General features: G+C 41.8%; 1 protein-coding gene across 1 annotated transcript in view; it reads left to right on the top strand.

Annotated features, from left to right (window-relative positions):
* Positions 1 to 18,521, top strand: part of LOC135058072 (beta-microseminoprotein-like) — a 69,811-nt gene extending 51,290 nt beyond the window's left edge. The window contains exon 4 of the mRNA XM_063963698.1: positions 18,270 to 18,521. Within this exon, the coding sequence (XP_063819768.1) occupies positions 18,270 to 18,399 (130 nt within the window). The 3' untranslated portion in view covers positions 18,400 to 18,521. The remainder of the gene's footprint in view (positions 1 to 18,269) is intronic.
* Positions 18,522 to 20,017: the final 1,496 nt, after the last annotated feature.

Here is a 20,017-nt window from a genome sequence, read left to right as displayed (position 1 = left end):
TATGGAGTGTTTTTCAGGCAGACAACGTATACTGGTGGTCACTGGTCAGCAAAACTCTGCACTGTACTCCTCCTATATAATACAGCTGCTCCCCAGTCCCCACAATTAAGCAGTGTGAGCACAGATATATGCAGTACACTGAGCACAGATATGGAGTGTTTTTCAGGCAGACAACGTATACTGGTGGTCACTGGTCAGCAAAACTCTGCACTGTACTCCTCCTATATAATAATACAGCTGCTCCCCAGTCCCCACAATTAAGCAGTGTGAGCACAGATATATGCAGCACACTGAGCACAGATATGGAGTGTTTTTCAGGCAGACAACGTATACTGGTGGTCACTGGTCAGCAAAACTCTGCACTGTACTCCTCCTATATAATACAGCTGCTCCCCAGTCCCCACAATTAAGCAGTGTGAGCACAGATATATGCAGCACACTGAGCACAGATATGGAGTGTTTTTCAGGCAGACAACGTATACTGGTGGTCACTGGTCAGCAAAACTCTGCACTGTACTCCTCCTATATAATACAGCTGCTCCCCTGTCCCCACAATTAAGCAATAAGCAGTAGCACAAATATTATTAATAAACGGAGAGGACGCCAGCCACGTCCTCTCCCTAACATTTCCAATGCACGAGTGAAAATGGCGGCAACGTGCGGCTGCTTATATAGAATCCGAATCTCGCGAGAATCCGACAGCGGGATGATGACGTTCGGGCGCGCTAGGGTTAACCAAGCCATATAGGAGAATCCGAGTATGCCTCAGACCCGTGTAAAATGGGTGAAGTTCGGGGGGGTTCGGTTTCCGAGGAACTGTACCCGCTCATCACTAATAAATATATATATACACACACATGTAGTAAACCTATGACAACAAAACCAGACAATAAGGGAGGGATTGCAGTGTTTCCCAGATGGATTCAGAGGAAGAGATTTTAGGGAGAGTAAACAATCCTATTTCCTCTATCATCCATTGGGGGATGCTGCATCAGTACTGCTGGGATTTTCCAAAGCCAGATAAGAAGGGGGGATTTGTCCAGCAGATCCACATGTAAAATTTCCTGTCCCACACGTTCTTCTTTCACACCAAAGGTATGAAATTGATAGAACTTTGTGAAAGTGCACAGATGACCAGGTGGCAGCCCTACACAGCTGTTCCACCAAGGCACAACGGCAAACTGCCTAAGAAGTACCAAAAGCATGAGTTGAATGAGCTCACAGCAGAACAAGAACAGGTCACTTTGAATACACATAAGCCTACCGAATAGCCAATGTGACCCACCGAGCAATGGTGTTTTTAGAGGTTGACTAACCCATGTTAAGAGCATCTATAAGCACCAAAAGACTCTATGTATGATGGTGAGAAGCCGTACGGGACAGATAAATCCTCAAGGCGCGTACAACATCCATTTTGCCAGCAACGATGAATCCAAAGGAGAAGAGTCTGGTGACGAAGCCGGAAGTACGATGTACTGATTGACATGGAAAGTGGACATGACCTTAGGCAAAAAAGTTTTGCCCGTAAAACCCACCATAGCTGAATGGAAAATAATCAGAGGAGGTTTACATGACAAAGCAGCCAACTCGGAAACCCTCCTGATGGAAGCAATTGCTACGAGAAAAACTACTTTTAAGGTAAGGAAATGCAAATCAACAGACTCCAAAGGCTCAAAAGGAGACTCCTGAAGGGCTGTGAGAACCAAAATTAAGTCCCAAGGAGGATCAGGAGGTACATAAGGAGGTTGTATGCACAGAAACCCCTGAAGGAAACAGTGAACATCTGGAATGTTAGCCAACTTTTTATGAAAAAGAACAGATAAAGCAGAAACCTGTCCTTTAAGAGAGGAAAGGAGGAGTCCCTTTGACAATACATAAAGAAAGGCTAAAGGGCGTGGGAGATGAAAAACCTCCAGGGAGAAACTTTAACATTCACACAAGGCAATGTATGAATGCCAGACCCGGTGATAAATTCTGGATGTAACCAGTTTTCGAGCCTGAAGCATAGTCCGGACTAAAGCTGAGGACAATCCCTTTGACAGCAAGATGCTAGTTTCAAGACCCATGCCTACAAAGCTAGTCAAGATGAATCTGGGTGATGACACAGACCTTGAAGAAGGTCTGGCTGAAGAGGTAGACTGTAAGGAGTCTCGGCCAGAGCATACCAGTGTCAATGGGGCCAATCCAGAGCTATAAATATGATTGGAAGCACCTCTTGTCGAATACATTAAAGAAGTCATGGAATCAAGGTGAAAACATGCAGCCCAGAAGGAACCATCAAGGCACTGTCATCGCATCCACAAGCACTGCACTGGGGTCTCTGGAGCGAGAACCATACTGGGTGATGCCATAAGGTTGATGTTTGGTGTTCCCCACATGGAGACTAGATCCAGAAACACCTCCTGGTTGATTTCCCATACCCTGGGATGGACTGTGTGGCAACTGAGGTTGTCTGCTTCCCAGTTGTCCAACCTGGGAATGAATACTGCCGATATCGCTGGAACCCAAGCCTCCGCCAATCTGAGGATGTGAGATACTTCTCACATTGCTCTCCAACTGTGAGTTCCTCCTTTCTTGTTGATGTAGGCCACAGCTGTTGCGTTGTCTGACTGGACACAGACTGTTGACCCTGTAGCAGGTCCTGAACCTGAAACAAAGCATTGTAGATGGCCTGAAGTCTTATACTGTTGATCGGAACCAGAGTCGCTGAAGATGGTGATGCTGAAACACTGCGCCCCAGCCTCTCAGATTGGCATCTGTGGTAACAATTTTCCATGTCCATATGCAAAATGGGGTACCCCGGGCCAGATTTTGAGTGTGTTACCCAGTGGTGCAAGTAGAAAAAATGTCTTATAGGTACTGTGTGCGTGTGCCAAAAAAATGTGTGTGGCCAAATGCCACATGGGGCATGGCCAATGAAAATGGGGGCATGATACACATATGGGGGGGCCAGATACACATATGTCCCCAATAGTGCCAGATACACGTTGCTCCACTGTGCCAGATACACAAATGCCCCCACAGTGCCAGATACACAAATGCCCCCACAGTGCCAGATACACAAATGCCCCCAGAGTGCCAGATACACATTGCCCCAGAGTGCCAGATACACATTTCCCCAGAGTGCCAGATACACAAATGTCCCCACAGTGCCAGATACACAAATGCCCCTACAGTGCCAGATACACATTACCCCAAAGTGCCAGTTACACAAATGCCCCCACAGTGCCAGATACACATTGCTCCACAGTGCCAGATAAACAAATGCCCTAGTGTCAGATACACACTGCCCCAGTGTCAGAAATACATTGCCCCACAGTGCCAGATACACAAATATCTCCACAGTGCCAGATACACAAATGCCCCCACAGTGCCAGAAGGGAGGAGAGCGCAGCGCCTCTTCTGCCCCTCAATGCTCGTGAAGTCCGGTCTACGATGGCGGGTATCTCAAATGAGTCACACAATATCACCTGATAAGTTCAAATTATTAAGGTCCATTTTTTTCATGGAATTTCTGCAAGCAATTGTACTGTTTCTGTCGGAGAGTAAGTCGAACTGAAATTTAACACCAGCCTATTGAGGACACTATTTCTTTTGTGTATTGTCATTTTGGACTTTGATCATTTGAATTTATCAGGTGATATTGTGTTCAATCTGAAAGAACTCTAAAACTTGCAGTCAGAACTTGTTTTGTGGTAGCACCAAAGGTGTTTTACAATTCTTTGCAATTTATGTCTATTTTATTGGTGGGTGGGTTCCGTCAGAACACACATAGGCAGCTGTAATCCATTAAGCACCATTGTCTTTGCTACATCTGATTTTGTAACCTCAGTAACCTGCCTTTCCAGGTTTATACCTGTGGGAAGCATACCATTGGCTGCTGGAGTCAGCACTGATTGGCTGACACAGTCATCTGACTGAAATCCAATATGGTGGTCATTGATGCAAGGAGCCACCAATTTCCCCACAACCTGCTTTGGAACAGAACCCCAGGGGAGGACTCCACAGGTCCCTGCAAGCCTGCTTTCACACCTTGTCTGCTACCAGCAGCCCGCATCAGCACTGGAAGAGCCCCACCATAGCATCCAGACGACCCCCTACCTCTCCTAACCCAGCTTATGGCATCTGAACAGACAGGCGGAATAACTGTTTGTCCAATCTGAAATTCTTCTGGGAACAGCAACACAGAATCTGTGACTGTAGCGTTCTGGCATGGAACTGAGAAAACGGGACTGCCTTGAAGGAAGCCACCATCTTCCTGAGCATGCAACAGAGTACCAACACTCTTGGTAGCAGCAGAAGACTGTGCACTCTGGACTGAAGATCCTGTACTTTCTCCCAATGTAGAAAGACTCTCTGAGATGATGTGTCGAATTGAAGACCCAGAAACAACATCCTTTTTGATGGAATGAGTCTGGACTTCGGAAATTCACCAACCAACTGAACGATTGAAGGGTGTCTAGTGTGAGTTGTAGATGTGTTAGAAGTAGAGCCTCGGATGGAGCATTTAGTAACAAATCGCCCAGATAGGGGATGATGTTGACTCCCTGTATCCATAACAAGGTCACCTTGTATCCTCTTCCTTAAAACGATATAAATATCTCAGTTTTCAATTTTCTGTGAACCTGAACTTTTGCTTCAGGCTTCAGTTAGGCCTTCTTTAATTCCTCATCAAAATGAGCAAATGGCAGGAAAATAGATACTTGTTTCTTCTTTCTCTTAAAAGAGAAGCTGAAGCAGACTCAGATACTGTAGCGTCCTCTAATTGTAAGGTCTGATGAACTGCAATAATAAAACGTTTGACACCAGAATCTGAAGAGAAATAGTCTTACCATTCAGAACTATCCTCCCAGTCTGGATCAACTTCCTCCTGAGATGCGGAATCCGAAAACTGGTCCTCAGTTGAAAATATAACCTCGGAGGGTGGTGGTCTACGCTTAATAGCTGTAGAACCCAAGGATGCTACAATCTTATTCAAAGACGTAGCCATGTCAGACAAACACCTACCCATATTGCAACCCCAAAGAGGCTCTTCAGCCACATCAGAGGAAGAAGCAGCTGCTAAAGCTTTGGTAGGTCGAGATAGGAGTAATTCAGCAATAGTGTCTGCCATATTTGTGGCCCACTGCGGCATCTCAGATTGGTCTGTTGGGGTTCAGGCAGAGAAATCACAGCCTCAGTACAGGCTGAGCAAAGAGCACCTGGCTGTGTGCAGCCTTTTGGTAATTTCTTGGTATACTATGCACAAAAAAATACTCTGCAGAGCCAGCTTTGTTTTTGGACATTTTGTCAGGTCGTCCTGACAGCCATGTAGAAGAAAAAAAAACAACACTTTAAATAGCAAGTCTCCTCAACCAGTGCTAGCCTCCCCAGCGAAGCGCAAGCAGACCTGAGCCAGAAATGCAGAGCTGCACTGAGCAGAAGCTTGTAGGCAGGGCTAGCAAGTGTGTACAGGGCCAGGGCTACCTCAGTAGACTGTTCCTACCTGACCCAGCGCCTCCTCAGTTTCTGTGTCCCAGAGAAGGGAGACCCAGGGACTTGCATGGTTAGTGACTCTTCAGAGGCATTACAGGGTGAGAAACAGAGCTCACAGCTCATCTACCTCACTATCCGCACCCTTGTTGTGTTTGTTGCCTGTGATAAGAACTGAACACCAATTCAAAAACTAATTAGAAATAAAACCTAACTGAAAACTAGGAGCAAATAAAAGAGTGTCTTCACGCCAAGGCACAAAAAACTAGACTGAGGCACTGCTGGAGATGGGCGGTATTAGAGAGGGGAGGAGTCAGCTTTAGTGGTTTCTTCCTAAGCTCCATAGCCCATACTCGTTTCTAAACCAGTGGTAATGGCACAGTGTACCCCAGATGGATTAGAGTGGACTAATGCAATATTGTCAAGCAATCTCAAAATTAAAATTTCAGTACAATTGTCATAACTTCCAATATTCCTAGCTGAGAAATCATTATACTGTAGATCACACCCCTGCTCAAGGATACACCACCCATTACTCAGCCAACTACACTGCCAATTCCACTTGCATGAACCCACATATAAATATCCTTTACCCTGTTTGCTATGGAAATGTAAAATGAAGAAGAACAAGAAGGACACTCTGATTCTACTGATTTTATTTTTTCCCTCTTTTAAAGGAGGTTACATAGAAAATACAAGTACACTACAACCTAACCTGTACTTTCATTTGTGATCACTTTTGCCCTATAAGCATATATACTGTACGTACACGTTTACTTTGAATTTTATATTGTTGGTCTACTGACAAGCACCTGTACACACAACACATTTCATTGTGGTACTCCAGCAACTTTTTCAGAGGTAAAATGGCATTTCACCTCTGCGGAAGTAATGGAACAGAGAAAGAGTATAATATACATATATATATATATATATATATATATATACATACATATATATATATATATATATATATATATATATATATACATGAAGGAATGAATCGGCACTCTCTCCTATCACAGTTCACTGGCCTGGTGCCATCCGGAAAAATCCTATATACAACAAGCCCAGCAGCGGCGGCACTCACGGGTCTACTCAAAAGTGCATAAAGTGCATTTATTTCATCACTCAGTGTCCGACGTTTCGGGGCCACAACGCCCCTTTTTCGAGGTGATACAACAAAATAAGTGAACACAACATACCTTTTATAAAGAAGAAGAAGACCTGCGAACGGGACGAGCTCCCGGCCCCAGGCATGGGACACCCCCCCGGCCTGGCCCTACAGTGCTGTGCGATGATGTACTTCCGCCCTGGAGACATGGAGACGTCGGCTTCCTGGAGACCAGGGTTGGTAGCGTCGCCTAGGCGACCAGCGCGTCCTGGCAACCAGGTGCATGACGGAACCCTCGCCCAGGGCTGGAATGATACGAAATGTGCAATAATTAAAACATAGTAAATGTGTACAATAAAAACATTTAACATTGCTGTGCAAACTAAAATGCTTAAGACTATATCAATCATACATGTATATTGATTAAACTACCAGCAATGCGGCTCTGCTAACATTATATCATAAATAGAAGAACAATTGGAAATGTGTACTAAGTCAAGAACCTGCATGCACGACCTAACTGAATGATAGCTAAATATTTTACTGGAATGTATTCCATAAAATTTTGTCATTAAGCCCAGCCGGTTTGATGGTGCCGAGGGTATAGATCCACCTGGCCTCCATCCTTAAGAGGAGGCTCCCCCGATTGCCCCCCCCCCTCACCGATTTGGGAACATGATCGATGATTTGAAATCTTAAATCATTCAGATCATGTTTCTTCTCCGCATAGTGTCTGGCCACAGGTTGGTCAGACACCTTGCCTGATAGCGCACTTTTAACAGCTGATCTATGTAGAGCTTGTCTCTCTCCGGCAGTTCGCACTGTTTTGCCTACATACTGCAAATGACAGGGACACGTGATAACGTATATAATGTGAGATGTTGTACAGGTAAGGACATGTCTAATTTTAAAAGATCTACCTATCACACTTGAAGTAAAAATCGGCCCTGTCTGTAAACTGTTGCACGTCTTACACCCTAGGCAACGATAGCAGCCCGGTGGTTTGGATAGAAAGTTGGTAACTGGAGAGACTTCAAACCCTGTGATATCAGTGTGTACCACATGATCTTTAATACTCTTTCCTTTAGTAAAACAGGTGAGTGGTCGTTTAAGTTTAAATGGTACACACTGATATCACAGGGTTTGAAGTCTCTACAGTTAACAACTTTCTATCCAAACCACCGGGCTGCTATCGTTGCCTAGGGTGTAAGACGTGCAACAGTTTACAGACAGGGCCGATTTTTACTTCAAGTGTGACAGGTAGATCTTTTAAAATTAGACATGTCCTTACCTGCACAACATCTCACATTATATACGTTATCACGTGTCCCTGTCATTTGCAGTATGTAGGCAAAACAGTGCGAACTGCCGGAGAGAGACAAGCTCTACATAGATCAGCTGTTAAAAGTGTGCTATCAGGCAAGGTGTCTGACCAACCTGTGGCCAGACACTATGCGGAGAAGAAACATGATCTGAATGATTTAAGATTTCAAATCATCGATCATGTTCCCAAATCGGTGAGGGGGGGGGGGGGCAATCGGGGGAGCCTCCTCTTAAGGATGGAGGCCAGGTGGATCTATACCCTCGGCACCATCAAACCGGCTGGGCTTAATGACAAAATTTTATGGAATACATTCCAGTAAAATATTTAGCTATCATTCAGTTAGGTCGTGTATGCAGGTTCTTGACTTAGTACAAGTTTCCAATTGTTCTTCTATTTATGATATAATGTTAGCAGAGCCGCATTGCTGGTAGTTTAATCAATATACATGTATGATTGATATAGTCTTAAGCGTTTTAGTTTGCACAGCAATGTCAAATGTTTTTATTGTACACATTCATTATGTTTTAATTATTGCACATTTCGTATCATTCCAGCCCTGGGCGAGGGTTCCGTCATGCACCTGGTTGCCAGGACGCGCTGGTCGCCTAGGCGACGCTACCAACCCTGGTCTCCAGGAAGCCGACGTCTCCACGACTCCAGGGCGGAAGTACGTCATCGCACAGCACTGTAGGGCCAGGCCGGGGGGGTGTCCCACGCCTGGGGCCGGGAGCTCGTCCCGTTTGCGGGTCTTCTTCTTCTTTATAAAAGGTATGTTGTGTTCACTTATTTTGTTGTATCACCTCGAAAAAGGGGCGTTGTGGCCCCGAAACGTCGGACACTGAGTGATGAAATAAATGCACTTTATGCACTTTACTGACTGTGAGTAGACCCGTGAGTGCCGCCGCTGCTGGGCTTGTTGTATATATATATATATATATATATATATATATATATATAGTACTCCAGTCAGCAGCACTCCTTTCCCATATTAAAAGGCAAATCTGTAAAGGCCGGTGCCCTAAAGTAACAAAAGTCATGCAATTGTTAAACAATACCTTTACCCCCTCGGCAGCACTCTTAGCACTTGAAAGAAAATAGACCACACCACGTCTTTCAGGTCAACGTTTCAAAGTTCATTGAACTTTTTCATCAGGACAATACAGCACATTACAAACCACTCACCTATAAACCTCTGTCCTCCCACTCCACGGCACGCGCCGCCCGCCGTCTCCCGCTCCGTAAAAACTGACGTCATCGCAAGGAGGCCGGCATCGGCAACCTCGTCAGCGAAGGGTGGGACCAGAGCACCACATACTATAACATTATACACATTTTATTACAAGTAACAATGTTATCAAAACACGAGTGCAAAAAATAGTTGAAAAACCATTACCATACAGATAAGACAAATGTACTTTATACTATCCAGTGTTTCCACATAGCAGGTCACCATTACTTAATACTTAATTATTCCAAAGAGACACAAAGTCTACTAATGATGAAAGTATTCATATACTATTAAAATTGCTATGTCCTTAATCCAACATCTGAAGCAGCATCAACATAATGATATATTGCACTTATTTATAAGAAACAAGATGATCCCGATTGCTCGTTTAATCCCCTCGGAGAAAGGGTATCTAGTGTAAAAATCCACTTTGCTTCTGCCTTACGCAGTAGTAGACCACTATCACCGCCTCTCTCCAGAGGTGGGATATGGTCAATAATACGGTGTCTCAGCACCGCAATTGAGTGTTTGGAATTCAAAAAATGACGGGCCACAGGCTGATCACTATGGCCCGACTTCAATGCTGATCTAATCGCATGTCTGTGCCCCGCCATGCGTTCCTTCATCATACATTCCGTCTTGCCGACGTAATGAAGTCCGAAGGGACAGCTCAATACATAAACTACATACTTTGTTGAACAAGACACTCTATGTCTAATTTAGTATTTTTTTCCCAAGTGGGGGTGACAGAATGTGTCACCTACCAACATATGACTACATGTAATACATCCTAGACACCGAAAGCATCCAGGTTTCTGAGTTGATAGAAACATTTTCTGTTACTGTACTGAACTGTCAGCTATAACAGGGGCTTTTATGTTAGTTTTAACCACATAATCTCTTATATTTTTCCCCGGTTTGTAAGCTGGCATCAGTTGTTCTTTAGACAGTCCACTCAACGCTTTATCTGTTTGTATAATGGGGCAGAATGTTCTACTTATCTGATTTATTTCATTACTTTGCGTATTGAACCTATTTATCCAAATTAGTTTATCTTGTTTTTTGGTCACAATATTTTTAGACTTTAAAGTGATAGTGCATGGAATTTTCCTTACCTTTTGCTTAAGGTCTTTAAAATCATTTAATTTATATCCTCTCACCCGGAATTTATTAATAACCACATCTAATGCTGCTGCTAGTTTGGATTCATCATTCACTATGCGCCTTATGCGCAACATCTGAGAATACGGCAATCCCCTCCGAAGAGAAATAAGGTGATGGCTGGATGCAACTAACAAGTTGGTACGATCTGTATCCTTCATAAACAGATCAGTGCAGATTTTACCATTCAAAATTTCTATATGAACATCCAAGTAGTTCACACTTAACAAATCAATTAGAAACGTAAATTTGACAGGAGAGGATGATTGGTTATGCAAATTAAGTAATAATTCTAAATCTATATAATGTTGGAACAAAATTACCTTAGATCTAACATCCTCATTTTTAAAGAACAACTTTTCCTCCACTGTGAACATGTAACTATTAACAAAAGCCGGGAACACATTACTCCCCATGGAACAACCCTGCAATTGTACATAGTACTCACTATTAAACAAGAAATAATTTCGTTGCATAATAAGTTGTAGTAAATGCAAAAAGAAATCAACGTTAGGACCCTCATACAGCGCATTGCCCTCAATCAGTGACCTGACCGAAGCCAGACCATCCGAGTGAGGTATACAAGTATGGAGACTACTAACGTCGATGACTGCCAATAAACAATTATCAGGTACACTCTCAATCTCAGATAACTTATTTAACAATGCCGTTGTGTCTTTAAGGTAGGTTGATTTGGCTTGGACACATGGCTGCAAAAAGTGATCACAAAAAATAGAGGCGTTCTGATACATAGAGCCTCTAGCTGATATTATTGGTCTCGCAGGAGGTTGCCGGTTATTTTTATGGATCTTGGGTAGTGAATACAATAATGGCACAACAGGGTGCATTGTTGACAAAGCATCAAATATAGATTGTGAAATAATATTAGAATCTAGTGCTTGTTTCAACACTCCATCCAATTCCATTTTAAATTCCCCCGTCGGATCCGAAGACAATTTTCGAGAAGTGTCACAGTCCCTGAGTTGCCGATTTAACTCATTGATGTAGTCACTTGTATTTTGCACTACAATTGCTCCGCCCTTATCAGCAGAGCGGAACACAACATCTTCATACTTGCTTAAACATTGCAGAGCCTCCCATTCATCTGTTGTCAAATTGGATTTAAAGACTTTATTCTGTTTGGTTACTGCCTGCACCTGAGAATCTAACGTCCTACAGAAGGTTTTGATAGATGTATTTTGTGAGTTAAATCGGCAACTCAGGGACTGTGACACTTATCGTAAATTGTCTTCGGATCCGACGGGGGAATTTAAAATGGAATTGGATGGAGTGTTGAAACAAGCACTAGATTCTAATATTATTTCATAATCTCTATTTGATGCTTTGTCAACAATGCACCCTGTTGTGCCATTATTATATTCACTACCCAAGATCCATAAAAATAACCGGCAACCTCCTGCGAGACCAATAATATCAGCTAGAGGCTCTATGTATCAGAACGCCTCTATTTTTTGTGATCACTTTTTGCAGCCATGTGTCCAAGCCAAATCAACCTACCTTAAAAACACAACGGCATTGTTAAATAAATTATCTGAGATTGAGAGTGTACCTGATAATTGTTTATTGGCAGTCATCGACGTTAGTAGTCTCCATACTTGTATACCTCACTCGGATGGTCTGGCTTCGGTCAGGTCACTGATTGAGGGCAATGCGCTGTATGAGGGTCCTAACGTTGATTTCTTTTTGCATTTACTACAACAATTTATGCAACGAAATTATTTCTTGTTTAATAGTGAGTACTATGTACAATTGCAGGGTTGTTCCATGGGGACTAATGTGTCTCCGGCTTTTGCCAATAGTTACATGTTCACAGTGGAGGAAAAGTTGTTCTTTAAAAATGAGGATGTTAGATCTAAGGTACTTTTGTACCAACATTATATAGATGACCTTCTTTTACTGTGGACAGGTACTAGAGAGGATTTAGAATTATTACTTAATTTGCATAACCAATCATCCTCTCCTGTCAAATTTACGTTTCTAATTGATTCGTTAAGTGTGAACTACTTGGATGTACATATAGAAATTTTGAATGGTAAAATCTGCACTGATCTGTTTATGAAGGATACAGATCGTACCAACTTGTTAGTTGCGTCCAGCCATCACCTTATTTCTCTTCGGAGGGGATTGCCGTATTCTCAGATGTTGCGCATAAGGCGCATAGTGAATGATGAATCCAAACTAGCAGCAGCATTAGATGTGGTTATTAATAAATTCCTGGTGAGAGGATATAAATTAAATGATTTTAAAGACCTTAATCAAAAGGTAAGGAAAATTCCATGCACTAGCACTTTAAAGTCTAAAAATATTGTGACCAAAAAACAAGATAAACCAATTTGGGTAAATAGGTTCAGTACGCAAAGTAATGAAATAAATCGGATAAGTAGAACATTCTGCCCCATTATACAAACAGATAAAGCATTGAGTGGACTGTCTAAAGTACAACTGATGCCAGCTTACAAACCGGGGAAAAATATAAGAGATTATGTGGTTAAAACTAACATAAAAGCCCCTGTTATAGCTGACAGTTCAGTACAGCAACAGAAAATGTTTCTATCAACTCAGAAACCTGGATGCTTTCGGTGTCTAGGATGTATTACATGTAGTCATATGTTGGTAGGTGACACATTCTGTTACCCCCACTTGTGAAAAAAATAAAAAATTAGACATAAAGTGTCTTGTTCAACAAAGTATGTAGTTTATGCATTGAGCTGTCCCTGCGGACTTCATTACGTCGGCAAGACGGAATGTATGATGAAGGAACGCATGGCGGGGCACAGACACGCGATTAGATCAGCATTGAAGTCGGGCCATAGTGATCAGCCTGTGGCCCGTCATTTTTTTGAATGCCAAACACTCAATTGCGGTGCTGAGACATCGTATTATTGACCATATCCCACCTCTGGAGAGAGGCGGTGATAGTGGTCTACTACTGCGTAAGGCAGAAGCGAAGTGGATTTTTACACTAGATACCCTTTCTCCGAGGGGATTAAACGAGCAATCGGGATTATCTTGTTTCTTATAAATAAGTGCAATATATCATTATGTTGATGCTGCTTCAGATGTTGGATTAAGGACATAGGAATTTGAATACTTTCATCATTAATAGACTTTGTGTCTCTGGAATAATTAAGTATTAAGTAATGGTGACCTGCTTTGTGGGAACACTGGATAGTATAAAGTACATTTGTCTTATCTGTATGGTATTGGTTTTTCAACTATTTTTTGCACTCGTGTTTTGATAACATTGTTACTTGTAATAAAATGTGTATAATGTTATAGTATGTGGTGCTCTGGTCCCACCCTCCGCTGACGAGGTTGCCGATGCCGGCCTCCTTGCGATGACGTCAGTTTTTACGGAGCGGGAGACGGTAGGCGGCGCGTGCCGTGGAGTGGGAGGACAGAGGTTTATAGGTGAGTGGTTTGTAATGTGCTGTATTGTCCTGACGAAAAAGTTCAGTGAACTTTGAAACGTTGACCTGAAAGACGTGGTGTGGTCTATTTTCTTTCAAGTGCTAAGAGTCCCGCCGAGGGGGTAAAGGTATATATATATATATATATATATATATATTAGAGATGTGCACTGGAAATTTTTCAGGTTTCGTGTTTTGGTTTTGGATTCGGTCCCGTGGTCGTGTTTTGGATTCGGACGCGTTTTGACAAAACCTCCCTTAAAAATTTTTGTCGGATTCCGGTGTGTTTTGGATTCGGTTGTTTTTTTTTCAAAAACCCCTCAAAAACAGCTTAAATCATAGAATTTGGTGGTCATTTTGATCCTATAGTAATATTAACCTCAATAACCATAATTTCCACTCATTTCCAGTCTATTCTGTACACCTCACACCTCACAATATTATTTTTAGTCCTAAAATTTGCACTGAGGTCACTGGATGACTAAGCTAAGCGACCCAAGAGGGCGGCACAAACACCTGGCCCATCTAGTAGTGGCACTGCAGTGGCAGACAGGATGGCACTTAAAAAAATTGGCCCCAAACAGCACATGATGCAAAGAAAAGAGAAAAAGAGGTGCACTGTGGTCGCTGGACGGCTAAGCTAAGCGACTCAAACACCTCAATATCACAGGAATTATTCGTTCTAATCAATGGTATTATTGGTCCAAATCACTGGAAGAAAATGACAAAATCACTGGAATCATTTGGCAAGATCACTGTAATTAATAATTAATTATAAATCACTGATATTAATTGGTAAAATCTCGCTATCGCCTGCTTAGTGAAGTGGAATCTAGATAGGATTTTGTACAGGGGACACAATAACTTCATCAATTGTCTAAATCCCAATGCACTAATGGCGGAAAATGGGCGCACGTCTAACAGCGCACTGATTATACTGAGAACTGATTATACTGATCACTGATTATACTGAGCACTGATTTTACTGAGCACTGATTATACTGAGCACTGATGATACTACAGAGAACTGACACTGAGTAGCGAGAACAGCACTGGACTATTGTACTGTAGTATACTGGTCACCACAATGCAGCACTGACACTGAGCACAGATATTAAGCACTGATATGGATACTAGGGGGTAAATTTACTAAGATGGGAGTTCTATTTCAGATGGGATGTTGCCCATAGCAACCAATCAGCTTCTACTTCTCATTTATCTAGCACCATCTAGAAGATAATACCTGAAACTGATTGGTTGCTATGGGCAACATCCCATCTTAAATAGAACTCCCATCTTAGTAAATTTACCACTAGAAGTGACAAAGAGCAGCAAGATACAGCAATGGCCTACTGTACTGTACTACTATATACTGGTGGTCACCAAAATGCTGCACTGTACAACTATATACTGCTCACAACAATGCAGCACAGATATGTATACTTGAAGTGACACAGAGCTGCAAGATACAGCAATGGCCTACTGTACTGTACTACTATATACTGGTGGTCACCAAAATGCTGCACTGTACTACTATATACTGCTCACAACAATGCAGCACAGATATGTATACTTGAAGTGACACAGAGCTGCAAGATACAGCAATGGCCTACTGTACTACTATATACTGGTGGTCACCAAAATGCTGCACTGTACTACTATATACTGCTCACAACAATGCAGCACAGATATGGATACTTGAAGTGACACGGAGCTGCAAGATACAGCAATGGCCTACTGTACTGTGCTACTATATACTGGTGGTCACCAAAATGCTGCACTGTACTACTATATACTGCTCACAACAATGCAGCACAGATATGGATACTTGAAGTGACACGGAGCTGCAAGATACAGCAATGGCCTACTGTACTGTACTACTATACTGGTGGTCACCAAAATGCTGCACTGTACTACTATATACTGCTCACAACAATGCAGAACAGATATGGATACTTGAAGTGTCACAGAGCTGCAAGATACAGCAATGGCCTACTGTACTGTACTACTATATAATGGTGGTCACCAAAATGCTGCACTGTACTACTATATACTGCTCACAGCAATGCAGCACAGATATGGATACTTGAAGTGACACACAGCTGCAAGATACAGCAATGGCCTACTGTACTGTACTACTATATACTAGTGGTCACCAAAATGATGCACTGTACAACTATATACTGCTCACAACAATGCAGCACAGATATGGATACTTGAAGTGATACGGAGCTGCAAGATACAGCAATGGCCTACTGTACTGTACTACTATATACTGGTGGTCAAAAAAAGGCTGCACTGTACTACTATATACTGCTCACAACAATGCAGCACAGATATGGATACTTGAAGTGACACAGAGCTGCAAGATACAGAAATGGCCTACTGTACTGTACTACTATATACTAGTGGTCACCAAAATGCTGCACTGTACTACTATATAGTATATACTGGTCACACAACAATGCAGCAGATATTGAGCACTGATCAGGATACTAAACAAAAAAGGTGTTTTTCACACCACAACTCCCGGCGCAATTTAACCAATTCTATTCAATTAGACATCAGCTGCACACATTAAAAGATTAGCTAAATCCTCAGAAGAATTTAAAACAAAGAAAAAAAGAGAACAATGGTGCGCTTCAATTATAGTGTAAAATTATATAATGTAATTAGTGTCTGCCTTTACTCATTACTGCAATCAGTAAACAAAGAGTCTGCTTTAATTTAAATATAATCTTTTACTCCAATTAATGACAAACAAATACACATAAAACTTTAAAAATCAAAAATCAGTATGTTCCACACACTCTAATAGGAAGCAAATAGTATCCTCTGGCACTGTAAAGAATTAGCAGCAACAGTGTATTTATAACATTAGTAGCAACATTGTAATTCATATGACACTAAACAGACCCATCCAATCTGTTACATCAAAATGTGTCAAGACTGTAACAAATGCTGACAGATTATATCACAAGTCTCTCAAATCCTCCTGCTACTGGCGTCCCAGTGCAGAGGAATGCTGCTGTATTCTTACCCGAACCTGCGGGAATATCCAGTAATACGATGCAAGCAACCAGAGAGATACACGTCCTTTGCAGCTTACAGTCAAAGCGCCTACCGCCGGTATGTATAGTTGTTAATTTCAGTCCTGGCGGGCGGGTAAATATGTATTGCTCCAAATTTCTGCTTGCAGTGTAACCTCTAGAGATAGCACACTCTCAGTTCTGGCGAGCGGACAGAGGGAGCACTGGCCAGCGTCTCAGGTAAAGCCGCTGGAGACAGCACTTGTGTGGATGCTTCCGTAAGTGTGTGGATACAGACAGGGAGATGACGTCAACGCGTTTCGTCCCGTCACAGCTCGGGACTTCCTCAAGACTATCAGGATACTAGAACTGAGTCTGACACGGAGCTGCAAGATACAGCAATGGCCTACTGTACTGTACTACTATAATATACTGGTGGTCACCACAATGCAGCACACTGAGCACAGATATTTGCAGCACACTGAGCACAGATATTGAGCTTTTCAGGCAGAGAATGTAGCCATGTCCTCTCTGCTTAATCTCCAATGCACGAGTGAAAATTAGGTTGACGCGAAGGTTCTTTATATGGAATACGAATCTCGTGAGAATCCGACAGCTGGATGATGACGTTCGGCCTTGTTCGGGTTAACCGAGCAAAGCGGGAAGATCCAAGGCTGCCTCGGAACCGTGTAAAAGAGGTGAAGTTCGGGGGGGTTTGTATCTCGGAGAACTGCCTCGGACCCGTGTAAAACACGTGACGTTCGGGGGGGGGGGGAGATGGGGGTTCGGATCTCAACGAACCGAACCCGCTCATCTCTAATTAGAATCAAATACAGTAGCTCCTAGCTGTTGTCAGATTTCTGATTTATACCAGCAACAATCCTACACGTCTGTGTGCTCTGGAATCCAAATGTGAAAATCAAATGTGTTGGGTGAAACAAAATATTTTATTATAGTAGATATTATAATACTTTTTATTGTATTAATAAAAACTGAACAAATATGAGTTTTCTAGTGATCAACATTTTTCTGTCAGATATAATTCTGAAAACGTATTTTTGAATATGTAATTTGTATTTTAATAAAAAAATGTGTTTTTAATATTTGGGTGTATGTGTTAGGTACTGACAAAATCATCCTCAGTTCATATCCATAAAAAAGTTTGGATTATTTACCAAATACGAGCGCTTCGCAAAGATATTTCTTTATATTTACCTTTGTAGGCCCATATCGGCAAAGGGTCTTTTCTTTTGTAGAAGTTGCCCAAAGAGAGCTGTATTTAACAAGAAATTGGCTCCATGGTTATTTTACCTTATTGTTTAATAATAGCGCATTACGTAACATTATATATATATATATATATATATATATATATACACACACACACACACACACACACACACACACACACACACACACACACTTCCTACAGGAGTAACATTTTATATTTCTTTATGAATTGTCATTGCTTTGTGGTGTTCCTTATGGAAATATTGTTTATTTTATTTAGTTATGGCACACCTGTCAGCTATGACCCGGAGACGTGTAACTTCGTTTTTAACAAGAAGACCTGTGAGTACGAGCTGATGCCCAATGAGGATCCAACAAAGAAGTGTGAAAAGTATGGCATGGTGGGATAAATATAATGTCTACAAAAACCACCTCCCCGACTAATCTAATTTGTGAAGACACCAGATGTGAATTATCTTGTACCAAATTGTCTACAATATAAATAAAAACTGTATTTGCAAACATTAAAAAATTTTCAGAAAGTCTATTTCATAGAATAAATATTTATCTTCATTAACCATGAGAAGTTACATATGATTATTTAACCCTTGAACAGTTTCTACCATTTTTCACAGACCATGACCACCTGTGCACAAGCATCAACTTACTGTATTATTAGGTTGATAAGCAGAAGGGGAATAGCAGTATGTGGAACCTAACATGCTGGCATTGTATTCATGCAGAGCCGGCCCTAACCAATATGATGCCCTAGGCAAGATTTTGGCTGGTGCCCCCTAGCACAACTGTTGGTTTCGCCTCTGATCTTGCACCTCTTTCCCAGCACCATCACCCCTCACCCATAGCAGTCCTTATTTTGGTGTTTGTACCCCCTATATTTTAAATAGGAACAGTTCGCACATTTGGCGCACAGCCCAAAAAGGGGTGAGTTTTTGCTGGCAAGGGGCATGGACACACAATAGTAACCCCAATTCCAATTACGCCACACAGTACTGCAACTTTATTCACATTTGATCATGCGATAGTGTCCATAATTCATATTACATCCCACAGTAGTACCACTTTACCTTAAACGTTACTCTTCACAGTAGAGCCCCTTATTCACATTACATCACACTGAATTGCTCCTTATTCATATTACACCACACCTTATTGCTCTTTATTCACATTAGACAACACAGTAGTGCCCTTTCTATATGCAACGCCACACAGTAGAGCACCTTATACACATAATGCCACACATTAGTAATGCATTTATACACATAATTCCACACAGTAATGCCCCTTACACATATGAGACACATTATTAATGTCCTTATAAACATAATGCACCTTACACATTATGACAACCTTTATTAATGCCCTTTTACACATAATGTCCCTTACACATATGCCACACATTATGAATGTCCTTATACACATAATGACACACATAGTGCCCCCTACACATTTGCTGCACATTATTAGTGCCCCTATACACATAATGACACACATACAGTACTACCCTGTTACACATATATAGCACATTAGTAATGCCCTTATACGCATAATGACACACATAGTATAGTGCCCCTTACACATATGCCGCACATTATTAATGCTGTTATACACATAATGACACACATAGTGCCCCTTACACATATGTTGCACATTATTAATGCATTTTTACATGACACACATAATGCTCCTTACACATATTCCGAACACTACTACACAACCAACCCACTCACATGCACACAGGACTCACATGGCAACTAACACTGTGACCTCTGCCTCTGCTTGGATACAGATGTGTCCTCATAAATCTTGCCTCAATGCTAACGTCGGGCACATTTTTAAAAAAATGAAAATGCATCTTATTTGCATTGCTATGTGGCTAGGATACACAAGCAGCTTCTGCTGATTAAAATGATATGCAGCATGCCTATATACTGTGTGAGACTGTGGCTGTATCTGCATATGAAATGGTACACACAGAATATAGGCATGTTGCATATCATTTTAATCAGC

This window comes from Pseudophryne corroboree, chromosome 3, assembly GCF_028390025.1.
Source record: "Pseudophryne corroboree isolate aPseCor3 chromosome 3, aPseCor3.hap2, whole genome shotgun sequence".
Lineage (NCBI taxonomy): Eukaryota > Metazoa > Chordata > Amphibia > Anura > Myobatrachidae > Pseudophryne > Pseudophryne corroboree.
This window is presented reverse-complemented; position numbering and strand designations above follow the sequence as displayed.